The 14,041-nt window shown below is 37.5% G+C and overlaps 1 protein-coding gene across 1 annotated transcript in view; it reads left to right on the top strand.

Moving 5' to 3' along the window:
• Positions 1–14,041, top strand: part of COG5 (component of oligomeric golgi complex 5) — a 173,782-nt gene that overhangs the window by 60,294 nt on the left and 99,447 nt on the right. Inside the window, exon 7 of the mRNA XM_084206189.1 lies at positions 12,095–12,225. Within this exon, the coding sequence (XP_084062315.1) occupies positions 12,095–12,225 (131 nt within the window). The remainder of the gene's footprint in view (positions 1–12,094; positions 12,226–14,041) is intronic.

Below are 14,041 nucleotides of genomic sequence, written 5' to 3'. Positions count from 1 at the left end.
TTAATAACAGTTACTTGCTAAATTAAATGTTTTCCCCCATCTGTTAACAATTTGTGCCTTTAATGACTGAAAGACTTGCTTGAACTTATTGTTTGCTTCCTTGGATATGCAAACTTTTAAAAAAAGGGATTTATATTTTTAGCATTTAGCTCATTACTTTGAACTCGGCTACAATAGATACTGATTTTTAATTTTATGTCTCTGTGACATTAATGATAGTAGAACTCAAATGTGTCATCTGTACTGTATTAGAGAAGACTTGGCTTTTCAATTTTTATCAATTTTGAAATAAAAGAATAAAAACAATAGCTTCTCTCTCTGTTTACACTGATATTTAGTCATTTTGAGAAGACAAGTACGTTTTTGTGAACTCTTAATCTATGGTAATTTTAAACCTTCATACATCCATATGCTTCCTAATTTAACACTGTGTTTTTTGTAGAAAATCATGGTCAGTGTCCATGAAAAACTAATAGTGATGGATCATACTATTCTTCTAGGTTGCCAAAGAACTTTGACAGGTAGCAGAAATTTCAGGTCTGTGCCGCAGCTGTGTAATGGCAGTCCTGGAGTGTGCTGTAGGTGATTGTTCCCTTTTGCTCCGTGTTTGAGGAGCAGCTGTGCAGGTGGGCTGCTCCAATTCCTTCCCCTGGTGCTTGCAGCTGGGCCATGATTTGTGTGTGTAGGGAACACTATGGGGAACACTGTGGAGCAGCTCTGTGGGGGAGGGATGGGACATTTCCTTCAGCTTCCTCGTGTGCTTCTTGGAGCAGGTACAGCTAAACATTACAGTAAGTGCTAAGGGTGAGAGTAATAGTTTATCAATTTGTATCAAGATAACTTTTTAATCAAATTTTCATGAATATTGTAGAGGGAACAAGAAAGGTTTTAAAACTTTTTTTCTGATCTCACTGTACAAATTTTACAAAATAGAAGGTATTAAAGAATCATCAGAGGCAACTGCTGTCAGTCTGTCATTCCTGTTGAAAGGTCAAAAGGCAGGCATCTGTGCAGGTTAACTTCAAATGCAAGTGTTTGGAATATGAACACTGTTAGGTTCAGTTTGGCTTTCAAACAACATTATTTTCTTGCCTATTTTTTTTAGTACCATTGCTAAGTTTTACTATCGCTAGAAGAATTGGCAAGAATTCTGGCAGACTGGGCAGATTTCTGCCATAGGCTGATCTCTAAATTTTAAAAAAATATTTTGCTGTAGGAGATAAGATATATTTCAAGAGGTTTAAAATTTTCCTGTTACGTTCAAGTTGTCTACAGAAACACTCTGTATAACACAAGGTTCACTTTGTTCTCCTACAAAGGATCTGAGGTACTTAAAGCCTGTGTGATTTATAACCTATGCAACATGTGTTGACTCTAAAGATGATTAAAACAGGTAAATCTGCAGCCACTTGCAGGAAGTTATTGATGATATGACAAGTGAGGGGTGGGAGGAATTAAATATGCGTTTATTGAAGACAAAAACTACATATAGTCTAGAGTACTGAGGGAGTTAACATAGCTGTTACTAAAGAAAATGCAGTTCTGCTTTTGCAGAAGTGTTTTCCTGAAGGTGTAAGTATGAAAGGGTGAATAGTGGGTGTTGAAAAGAGGCAGGAAAGACCCATAAGAAGAGAGGAATATGAAAGAAATATTTGCAGCTTATATATATATATGTAGTAAAGAAAAAAAGTAGTATTCCCCCTCATGCAGAGGCCAAGATAGCATGATTTTTTTTATTACTTTGGTTATATAGCACTGTAGCACTACTGCTTCTAGTGTCTCCTGGCATTTAGAAGTGTATGTTAGAAACTACCTGTGTTCCCTCATGGGCAATCTGCATTTTTGGATGCACATATTAGTGCAAAAATAATGATATAAACTCAAAAAAATGTAGGATATATCTCACCAAAAAGAAAAAAAATTAATGCAAACCAGCTAGTTCAGTATGGTGCTTGTAGACTTGTAGACCTGTAAGTCTATAGCTGTCCATGTATACCTTTATTCAGGTGTAAAGCATTCAAAAATTAGGTCAATAGCCATTGAGATCATTAAATAAAACTCACAAATGAACCAACATCTCCCCTGCCCTCCTTCGAAGGCAGTGATTCAGCGAAGAGTCAGCCATCTTTGCCTTCTCCGCAACTGGTGGGATGTTTGAAAGAAGTTATTTCTGACTAAGGTTCTTGAGACACATCATCATTTTCCTTCATTGTCTTTTATCTTTGCATGTCCTATTGCAACATGGGATAGTACTGATGGAAACTGAATCATCACACGTTTACATAACGCTCTATATTGAGGGATTCTACTTAGCTATTGAACGATAATGTATTAATAAGATGTAAAAGCTGCCCGGTGTTTTCAGGCCAACATGTAAATTCAGGTTATATTTTGCATCTCTCTGCTCATAACTATTTTGCTGTCTTTCGTGGCTTTAGTTGCAATGCTAACTTAGGCAAACAAGAGACAGCCAAAGTCACATACCTTCATTTAGGTGAGTCCTTATCTCAATTTCTAGTTCAGAAAAGAGATGGTTTACTTCATCCACTCCATTTGGAAGTGCATAATTCTTTTACATGGGTTTATGGTGCAGTTGCAATATATTTTCAATGCAATTATCTCTGATAAATATGAGAATACATTCTTTTCATCCTGCTTCATTTTATATACTGATATGAGGCTCCATTTCAAGGACTGCTTATTGTTCACCTGCTGAGATTTCAAGAAATATTTTTGAGACAGTAAAAATCCTGATTACTGTCTCCAGGAAATGTATTAAAATCAAGCTTTATTCACCTCTTTATTTTCCAGTTTTGGATGCTCTCCTGAAATATGAGCAGAAATGAGCATTACCATTGGCCTTGCTAATAACCAAGCAGTGCAAAGCTGTGGGCTTGGGTGGGGAGGAAGTTGTCAAGGTGGAAAGCATATGATGGCACTGAATTACTCTTACAGATTAATAAAACCAAATTGTATGAACGACTCTCTATTTGTATCCTTTCACTACATTCCTTCATAATTTTCTGTTATTTTTCATCATTCTGTTATTCTCAGCTCTTTCAAAGCTGAAGTTCATTGGTTCTGTAATGCCCCACTTGGGCTAAATCTCTCTCCTGTTCCATATTCTACCTTTCTGTCCCCCTTTCTGTTTTTGTCTCTTTCACACATGCTGTACATTTGCTTTGCATCTGTGATGCTATGAAGTCTGTTCAAAACCAAAATAGGACAACTAGATTTTTACTGGCAACATATTTTATTTTTACTTTGCTCCAAAAAAAGCCCAGGAGGAGTATTGACTTGTAGAGGTATTACTGCATTGTTGCCAGAATAAATTTAATTTTAAAAGTCCATTTTGAAATTTTCTTTTGAATATTTTCTGATTTCTAGGCCATAGCTCTGATAGAATACTTAGGGTGAAATTGGTTTCAGTTCCGCCCAAGTACTATTGGTGAATGGCACGAATGTTACAGTTCTTCGTGAGTATTTTATCACAGAGAATTTAGAAAAAAAATGCAGTTTTAGTTACTGAAAATGTTTTGGGAGCTCTTGAGGGAGTTTTCTCAAACCAGACTGTTTTAAGAAGCTTACAGTGATTTTTAGAGTTCTAGATCCAAATGTTTCACAGTTTATCAATTTTAATTATATTGAAATACAATGTGTGCATTCCTGCAGGTTAATATCCTCCATGGGTAAGGTGTATGGAACCGTAAGTACAGTGTTCTGCCCCATGGCTAACTAGGATTCCTCATGCTGTAACCTCTATCTCCTGCCTCTTGTGCACCTCTGAGAAAGGTCTGTCTGTCAGGCAGCAGAAGATGCAGTGTTAGATCTGTTCTTAGCCATTTCTGTTCAAGGTTAACAGACTCAGTTCTCTCAGCCTCTCCTCACAGTCACATGCCTCAGTCCCCTGTCGTGGTGGTTCCCTATTGGACTCATTTGTCAATGTCTCTGTTTTCTTGGAAGGTGTGGAGTACAGTGCCTTTGCAAGTGCCAAATAATAAGAATAATAATTTCCCTCAACCTTCTGGGTACACCCAGTCTGGTACACAGCTGGCAGCCTCTGCCACAAGGATGTACCGCTGGTTTAAGTTAAATTTTCTGTCCACTGGGTCTGTTTCTTTCCAGCCAGCAAGCACCCAACCTGCTTGTATGGACAGGGCTGTGCCATCCCAGGTGAACAGGCTTAACTCACTTCTGTTGACCTTCATGATGTTTTTTTTCTGTCCTTACCTCAGGGTTGCTATGGTTCTTCAGGATGGCAGCCCTGCTCTCCAGGCTGCTGAGCACTTCCTCAAATTGCTGTCACCAGTAAGCACACAGAGGGTTAATTCTGTCCTGTTACCCAGGTTACTACAATGGCATTAAGCAGCCCCCAGCTGGATGTGGGGCTGCTGCCTGCTCCCCTTGGAGGGCACAATAGAAAGCAGCAGGTTTAGTAGGTCGTGGTGAAGTAAGGTTGTGAGTCTGTATTCAAGGGTGAGGGGGAGGGATGGGGGAGATCTAATGGTGTGTGGGAGGGGGAACCTTAAAGGAGTTCAACAACTCTTGCTTTAGGCCTAAGTGAGTGTGGGAGTCGTGTGGTATAACTTGTGATTAGACCTAAGTAGTGTTTGTCTTGGTGTGTTAAGCTATTTTCTGAATCATGGCATTTTCACAGGAATGTCTCCAAAATTTGGTGCTCATTGTTAAGTCAGTGATGATGATAAAAATAGATATCAAACTCATTTCCATCAGTTCCAGATCCTGCGTGGCATCTGATTTCCAGCCCAGAGAGCAGTAGGAATTAACTCTTCCATCAAGACAACTTAAATGCAGCTTTAATTTAATTTAAAAATAGCTAGTCAGTCTTCCTCACTGCTCCCCCATAATTGTTCTCAATTCAGGGTGTGTTTTTTTATATTTTTGCATGCAGTCTGGAGAGAAGCAGCAGGCTTCCTCTCTTGATAGGATTGGACATAGATGCTTATTACAGCACTACTAAATATTTTAACATAAACCATATTCTATTAAAAAAACAGGAACAATCTTTTGGAGGAAACAAAGCTGATCCCAAATGCAGGATTACAACCCATTCTTTCTTATTCCAACCTGCCTTTACACTTAAAACTTCCTGCTTTTTTTTTTAACATGCTAGATAGGAAATGTTCAATTTTTTCATATCTACATGGTCTCTGAATTAGAGTGTTGAATTCTCAGTTTTCTTCTGAAGTAAAGCTTTGATCAGGTAAGATGATGCTCCATCACTGGAAGTGTTCGAGGTCAGGCTTAACAGAGCTTTGAGCTTTTATCATGGAAGGTGTCCCTGCCCCTGCAGAGGGGTTGGACTACATTTTCTGTAAAGGCCCCTTCTGACCAAACCGTTATAGAATGACATAATGTACATGACAGGTCTGTTTTACAGTACAAGATAATTGTCTGTGTTTAAATGAGCAGTTCAAGTTTTGCTTTCTTTGACTTGTATGCTTCCACCAGTTTGGTTTCGGTACTGTTGACCTGATTTCTTTAAAATGAAACCAGTCTTGGATTGAAATGAAGAGCTGAGAAGTGCTTTGCTCTGTTTTTATTTTTCATGTTCTCCTTCACCAGGGACACTATGCCTGGTTGTCTAATACTTCCTTTTCTGGACTTAAACAGAAAGAGTGTGTTAACGTGCTGTCTGAGAAAACAAACAAATACAGAGCCAATGGGCCCCATTCAGTTTCTGTCTCCAGCAGGACAGTTTTCATTCACTTAATGTTGCTCAAACAGCTAAAAACTGAAATCTTATGTATTATGCATGCAAATAGTGAATTTTTAAGATGGTAGAAATTGCTTAAATAAGGACCAGATTTCATAGGAACTTAATGGCACTCCAGTGACACAGACAGATTTTATTCTCCGTTGTTTCACTGAAGAAAAGTTTGTGGGAATTTTGCCATACAGGAAAAGAAAAGAAAGATACCAAGAGTTTTGGAAATAAGTGGCATTTTAGTAAAATAATTTTTTCTTCCTCTTTAATAATGAATTGATAATACCTGCAGAAAAAACCTCAAAATTAATAATTTAATATTCAAAATTAAAAAATTTTAAAGTATATTCAAAATATATGACATTGTGTATGTCACCTAGTATAGAGCAATTACATTCTTACTTTGAACACTTTACAAGGCATTGTAATCTATGCAGTTTTGATAGGAATTAGCATCTTTTTCTGAAGAGCTCAAGTTGCATAAGATAGCTGTAAGATATTGTTTAATAGTACCAGTAGTGGAATTGCTTTCACTTGATTTAAAGGCTTAATATGAGGCTTGCTTCAGTGAGTGCTTTGGTGCCTGTTACAGAGTGTGGGGCAGTCATTTCTGCTTAAGTGGAGAATTAGTCTGGTTGAAACAGAACGTAAGCAAAGATTCTTTTTGGAGGCATCAGATTCCAGTTTGAACACTTAGAAATTTTCCTACTCTTGCTATTCCCCACCTGCTATCTATGCATCAGCTGTGTGGCAAATTTGTCTCCAAGCAGCAGACCACAGCTCTTCAAGGTAGGGTGTTTGCTTATTGCACCTAGAGACTAGAGGTATAATGTAAAACCCTGGGTTGCTTTCACCAAAGGGTGAGCACTGGTTTGTTGCTGAGGTATTGGGATCTCAGGCTCTCTTCTCAGGGCGTTGATTTTAAATTAGCTGCATTGACAAAAACAAATATGACAGTACTGACAATTGACATCTTCGGGCCAAGCAGCGTCCTGGGCTGTTGGTTCAGATACACTGAGGCAACCAGGATGTCCTTCCTGTCCAGTAGCTACTGCTGTAACTAACACTTCCCTTAACAGTGTGGAAGATAACAGAAACAAATATTGTCAATAGCAGTTTAGCTTCAGTTTCATGAACATCTTCTACCAATGCACACATGAGTCTTCTATAATAATTCTTGATAAATTGTGTAGCCTCTCATCTTCTGCATACTTCAATCCCAGCAGAACTCTTAGGTATCATTTAGACCTGTAGACTTTTTGGAATTTAAATTAGTAATTTCTTCAAAAATCGTTATTTTTCTTCACTGTGGAAAAACAGCAGTATATTCTTAGGGTACAGACATTACCAACATTATCTGCAGCTAAGACTGCAGAATCAAGTAAAACAGATGACCAGTGCAAGAGAAATACACCTCAAACCTTCCTCAAATAGGGAACAAAATCTGTGATTTTATCATTCTATGACTTTATTTCAAATTTCAGGAATGGGTTATGTTCCATTAATGTCCTCTTCCCCCATTCCCAATCTCCCATGGAACACCTCTTAATTTGTCATTGGATTCTTGCATTTGAGGGGAGTTACGGGTCTGCAGACCTTAGGTGTTCGCTCCTGGGGAATCCACTTTGGATGTTCTAATTTCCTCTTTTTCCCTCCTTTATTAGTGTCGCTGTGGTTGGTTCTCAGAGCACAGAAGGGTTTCTCTTTTGACTCAAGTAGCCTCTTGAGTCATGCAGCTTAATCACATTGGTTTATTACTGTCTTTTGTTTCCTCTTTGTTAGTGCACCTGATCTCAGTAGTCATCTGTTGATTCTTGAATTTCTAGCAAAAGCTTAGAACCGATTCAGTCTATATAAAGAATGTAATACAGTTTTTATGGAGCTCATAAGGGTGCTAGCATCATAGTTTTCTCAGTTCCAAAACTTATCCTGTGAGGACAGTCTGAGAGAACTTGACTTGTACAGCCTGGAGCAGAGAGGGGCTTCAGGGGACCTAAGAGAAGCAATGGGGAGGATATAAAGAAGGCAAGTATTCAGTGAAGTGCATAGCAGGAAAACAAGTATCAATTATTATAAACTGAAATAAGGGGAAGTTCTGAGAGTAAATACAGAAAAATGTTCACTATGAGCATGTTTAGACAAGGGACCAGGCAACCCAAGGAGCTCCAGGATGTCTTCTCCCAGAGGTCTCCAGGACATGGCCAAACAAAGCTCTAGGTAGTGTAGTCTTAATTTGGTGCTGGTCTTGCCTTGAGGAAACACTTGAACTAGTTGAGTTGCCAGTGTCCCCTACAACATGAAGTGTCCTCTGTCTGTTTCTAGGTCTGCTGCTTCTTTCAGGATTGCTGTAAAATATGCTGCTGCATTTTGCATAATACTTCCTTAATACATTAAGTCCCTGGAGTAAGGACCATAATTCAAATTTCCGTCAGTCCTTTTGTTTTCCTCTTTGTTAGTGCACCTGATTGTTCTCAGCAGTCTTCTGTCGATTCTCGAATTTCTAGCAAAAGCTTAGAATCAATTCAGTCTATATAAAGAATGTAATACAGTTTTTATGGAGCTCATAAGGGTGCTAGCATCATAGTAATCTCAGTTCCAAAACATATTTCAATCCTTACAGAAAGTTGCCATTTCTAATCTTGATTCTGTATTAGCACAAAGAATATTTGAGGTTAAAAAATGAGATCACATAACAGAAAGGATCTGTGTTGGTGAGTCATTTAGATTAAGGAAAGCTAACTGTGTTGCTCAAAGTACTGTTTTTCTGCCTAATGTTCTATCTGCATATTGGATTTGTCTGTCTATGAAACTCCTCTTACATAACTATCTGGGAAATACTGCTTTTAAAAAAATGCATTTTCAAGCAGTATCTTAACCAGTAGATTAGAAAAGTTGTTCAAGATTAGTAAATCAAGAAAATTCAGTATTTTAGTCACAAAAATACTTGTATGTCACTTATTGCTAGGTCTTAGTGTATTCTGCCTTGACATACAGTATTTTTGTTCAAGAAAATGATTCAGCAGGCAGTCTGTATTTAAAGTTCTTAGAAAGTAAGCTCCAGCTGTGCTTTCCAAGTTTCATAGAGTGTGATAGAAGGGAAGCAATACCAACACCCAATGAGTTAAGGATTTGTCTTTATGTTCTCGAACCTATATAAAGAGGTAGAATTATCAGGAGGAGGAGAGGTAAAGGAATGTTTATAGGACTGTAGCTCCCTCCTCTAATTTGCTCTCTGGCTGTGCTGAGAAGTGGCTGGAGCAGCCTGTGGTGCTGCTGAGAGCCTTGGTGGCTGCTCCAGCCCTGGCACCTGGTGGCACAAGATACTTAGATTCTAATTTGTTAAAAACACAAATCTTCCCAAAGATTACAAAATGTTATACATATGCTTTTAAAATCTGTTAAGGGAGAGATGTCAGTCATAAATATATGCTCACTAAATCTTTTAGAGTTAATACAGTAATACTTTTACTGCAGAGCTATGAGGTTAAAGCAGATGGAAAGCTGCAATGCTTTAAACTGGACACCAGTCCCCAGAGTCTGTGCTGGCTGAGGGGTGAGCCATTGTTTTTGGTTGATTCCTGATGAGTAGACACAAGGTCCTTACAGCCCATGTCCCACTCACCTCTGATCATGACCACAGTGTTATTGACTGACTGTGCATGGCAAGAAATAGAAAAACGATCACGTGAGGAAGTGCCTGAAACAAAATCCTGCATTTGCTACTCCCTGAGTTAACAACCCATAGGGTTTTTGTTGTGTTCACTTGACAGGGTTTCTGTACTAACTAAAATTGACTGGTTGGAATGTGTGAGTTCCTCTGCAATATTTTAAATAAATCAGATCTTAAATGCACAGGTATTCTGGGTATGATCTGGCTGCTCTTACATCAACTGTCCTTTTGCTTGGTTTCATCGTACTGTCCAGGGTAGCAACATCACTCTTGAGAGTACACAAGTGTAGAGATTTCTAATATTATGTTGTCTGCATAGATGACAAAAACTATCAAAAGGCACATACACTGCCTGTGGTACAGCTTCTGCTCTCACATAAGAATGGCAGGAAAGCACTTACAGGTGTTTCTGACATAGGCTTGCTGTCCTTATGAAAACTGCTTTTCTTTTGAAAACTGTGTAATTGCTAGAGCTTCCTTACTGTTAGAATAGCAGCTAGGAACATCTCCAGTGGTAGCCACTAAACCTACAGGGAGGCCCACTGTTTTGAAGTCCTGCTGAAATGCATTGTCCCAAGGTATTTTGTTAGGATTTGGAAACTTGGAAAATTTGGAACAAAGTTGCAGATTTTAACAGATTGGCAGGAGGTGGCTGCCAGTCAGAGACACAGATGGAGGTTTTTGGAGAAGCCAAAGCAGCAAGGTCTTTCTGTTCATTTCTTAAAACCATCAGAAGGATTAGATTTTCAGCACGTGAAGTGACTTAATTTAGATTTTGAGAAGAAACACAAGAGGAAGAAATGGTATCTTTTTTAGTAATCTTCCTCAGATTTTCTGTGGATTTAGGAGATCATAACCATATTTTAATTTTGTTTAGGCAGCCTGGGCTTCCAGATGATGACTTTTTGCCATAAGTGAACTAAACAGCAGTTCTTGTGTTTGTGGTATATGTAAATATTTGGTAATATTTGCATCTTTTTGAATCTCATATTGCCAAGAAACTTTTTCAGAGTTTCCTATGGCAGTAGAGTGAATCTGAGGTAGTGTTTTCCTCCTTTTTTTTCTGTGCAGCTAAAAGAAAGGGGTCAGAAAATTAGCCTTCACATTCAAGACATTTGCTCATTGGAACTTGCTGGGAGTTCAATATTAGCTTTAATGGGTTCATATGCCAGACCACCTGTAGAGATGCAGCTTAGTCACAGCAAAAAGTTGCATGGAAATGAGGGGCAAGTGTGGCTGCTCTGGCCCGTGGCAAAATCAGCTCTGTAAACACACCAGCACACAGGGCTTCATGAATTGCCTCTGCTGGCCTGCTGCTCAGCTGAGCTTTGACCCCTCTGATCCATTTTTAAACAAGGGCATGCAGGGAAAAGCATTTGCAGGCCTATTCTTAGTAGACTAAAACCTATTTGACATACTGTACTGTTAAGAGAGATGATTTCCTTTATGCCTTTTCTAAGCTTTATGCAGTATTTCAGTAAGCTTTTTGTTTTGATTTCTTATATGGTATTTTTCATGTGCAGGTGCAGGGGTGTTCTCTACATAGCTGTGAAATTATTCACTTGGAATTTTATGTTCAGTTGTGAACATGTCATTGCTGAAAGTCATCTGAGAATTAAATTAGTATATTGTGAATAAACAAAATTAAATGGCTACTAAAGTGGAAGGTTATTCGGCAAAGATTTAAAAGTTCAGTTAGCTTAGTTAAAATGTGTCTTTGCCTTAATAAACTTACTGTGATGATTAAAAGGAAGATAACTTTATTAGGAAGTCATAGAGGACTGGTTATAAATGGAAAGAGTGAAACATCATCTTTTGAAGGAAGAATCTGAAACAGAATGGCCTTGGCCATTATTTTGTTAGTTTTATTTGTTCTTTCCAAAAAAGCAGTGGAAATACTGTTTCATTAAGCTAAATGTTGAAAACTGTGTAAATGAGAGTAGTCCTGCATTATCTTGGTGATAAGCAGTAGCATAAAGGTCTAGGCTACCTGGATGTGGAGAATTGGATTAATCTCAGTCCTGGAAGATAAAAAAGGAGGAAAAAAAATAATTGAGAAAAGTAGAATTTGAATAGGTTTAATTGCATCAGTTGCCAGTCCAGCCCACCAATATCTAGCTACCCGGCTGATGGTGATTTCCACGCTGGTAATGATTTTTGTGATCATTCTGTAATTAAAAAGGAAAAGAAATATTCAGTTTTTTTCTTTTCGCAGCATTCTTTTGTCTTTGATCCCAAATGTTTAGTAGTGCAACTTAAATATATGAAGTATAATTTGAGCCTTTTAATGCAACTTTAATTTCAGACATTAGAGCAAATTACGCTTATTTGAACATCTGGTTAGACAAGTTTAATGATCTAGCTGATTCTTTGGGACAAGGATACGACTTCTTGCCCCTTTTTGGCCCTTAATTTTGATTCTGTAATTCCTAGAACTCATGCACCTCTTCAGTAGTCTCTGGGTGTAGAGAAGTGTGTTGAAGTAAATTCACTGTATTCAGTATCCAGGTTTTCTTAAGTGATAGTTCTCTGATTTTCAGTTTTTCTGGTATAAGACATTACTTTGATGTACTGTATTGTCAAGTGTTGTATACAGAAACGTCCCTTGGAACTGACTGTAACTTTGAAATGTTTTAACATGCTTAAAATGTTCATTATCCTGTGTCATGCTTATCAATGTTTTGTTGCTTTTATAGATTATCTTTCTCAAGGGATAGATCTGTCTGGAATAGAAGTAATTGAGAATGACCTGCTTTTTATTGCAAGAGCTCGTCTTGAGGTGGAAAACCAGGCCAAAAGGTTGCTTGAGCAAGGTGTGGAAACTCAGGTAAAATACACTTTTTTCTTTCCTTCCTTTCAAAAGTAAAGTTTAAGTGAATTTGAGCTTGGTTTCTTTTGCTTTATGTAGTGCTGTCCGGTGTCAATTAAACAAAAAGAAGTCCTATGTGAGAAATTCTCACACATGGCTATATTCAAATAAATTGACAAAACTGGTCTTGTACAGTATTTGCAAGAATAAAATTTTGCAGGATCTGGCCCTGTAATTTGGAAGAAAGTAGGTAAACTGTAAACACTGTCATGAAAGCTTGATGCATTCAACACCATATACAGCACTGCCAATGTTGCCAAGCTTTATAGCGAAATATGAAAAATGCAGTTTCTTAAAACTGTAAGAAGATTTCTGCATTTTAGCTGTGCAGAAATATATTGAAAAGATTTGAAAGATTTGCATTAAAACTTCAAAGAGCTGTTTAAACTTTGAGGTAAATATTCACTGTAGGGAAATAAAAATGAATATATGTAATTGCATTCATTCATATTAAATGTAATTATTGACATTAATAACCTGGCTCCATCTATTAACTATTTGCAGTATTTTTAGTGCTATTTTCTTGCCTTTGTAAAATTTAATGTTTCTTTGTCTATACTTCTTTTTATTCTTCAAAAAACAAAAATATTTTAAATCTTCATTGCCAGAGTGAGAGGAGAAATTTCTCTCAAATTTGGATCTTAAATTAGAGAACAAAGAGACTTTGAACAAGACATTTTTATCCTGTTTCTTACCAAGTGTTAAACTTCTCTCTAAGGTAGTATTTGTTTATACTGTTGTAGATTGACGTGAAAATAGAATGTATACAGAATAGAAAACCTACTGAATAAATGGGCTTGATTAAACAATTGAGGATTAAAATTTTTTGTATGTCTCTAACTTTTACTTAGATCTGTCATTTCATCTAATTTTCTGCAGTAGGAAGTAACGGTTGTGGTAAATACCTTTGACTATTTGATGATAACAAAGTAGTAGGAAAAAAGCACCCCATTTTTCACTTGATTACTATTCCAGTGTTGAAACTTCTGGCTATTTGAGCATGTTGCCAAGCTGTGATTGCACTTTTTGCAAGCTATGAAGCATATAGGTTATTAAATAAAGATTGACGGAAGACAGGCAGAAAAGCAACTGGACATTTATTTTAAATGTAGCAAAAGTCTTCATCAGTGTGAACTCGTTCTAGTTTTTCATGTCAGATTTGACCTTCTCTGATAATTTTCTCTTCATATTAAGTACTAAAATGGAACTGACAAAGAAACCCTGGGGAAATCAATCCCACTCCACCTGAAAAATGGACAGATTTATTAGGTGTTCCAGGCTGTCTCCAGGTAATCAAGAGATTATTAAAGTATATGCCTGTTGTGCTTTAGCCAGGGGCCTGTTTCCAACAAATGGAGGAGTGTTTGGAAGAAAATTATTGGTGCTTAGTCATATCAGAAATGGGGATGTTTTCATGAGGAGGTGTTGGGTTATGCATCACAGGCTTGTTGTTGGATATGATTTGTGAATTTAATGTTGAGAACAATAGTTTGCTTTAGAAAATACATGTGCAGGCATTGCCCAAGAAATCCAGAATATGAAATGTGACTAGTGAATAGCATGTCCTTGATTCCTGTTATTATGCTTTACTGACAAGCTGATTTACATCTTAACCTTCAACCCCTAAAACTTCCTTAAAGATGACATGGGGTCTTCATCTTTTCTCCTGTATTAGGTACTAAAGAATTCCTCAGATGAACTGTCTTCCTGCCAGTATGTATTCTGGTGGCTGTCTGTACCTTTGAGAATAGTGCATCTGTATTTATCCAGGTGT

Source organism: Fringilla coelebs (genome assembly GCF_963513975.1).
Source record: "Fringilla coelebs genome assembly, chromosome: 5".
Taxonomy (NCBI): Eukaryota; Metazoa; Chordata; class Aves; order Passeriformes; family Fringillidae; genus Fringilla; species Fringilla coelebs.
This window is presented reverse-complemented; position numbering and strand designations above follow the sequence as displayed.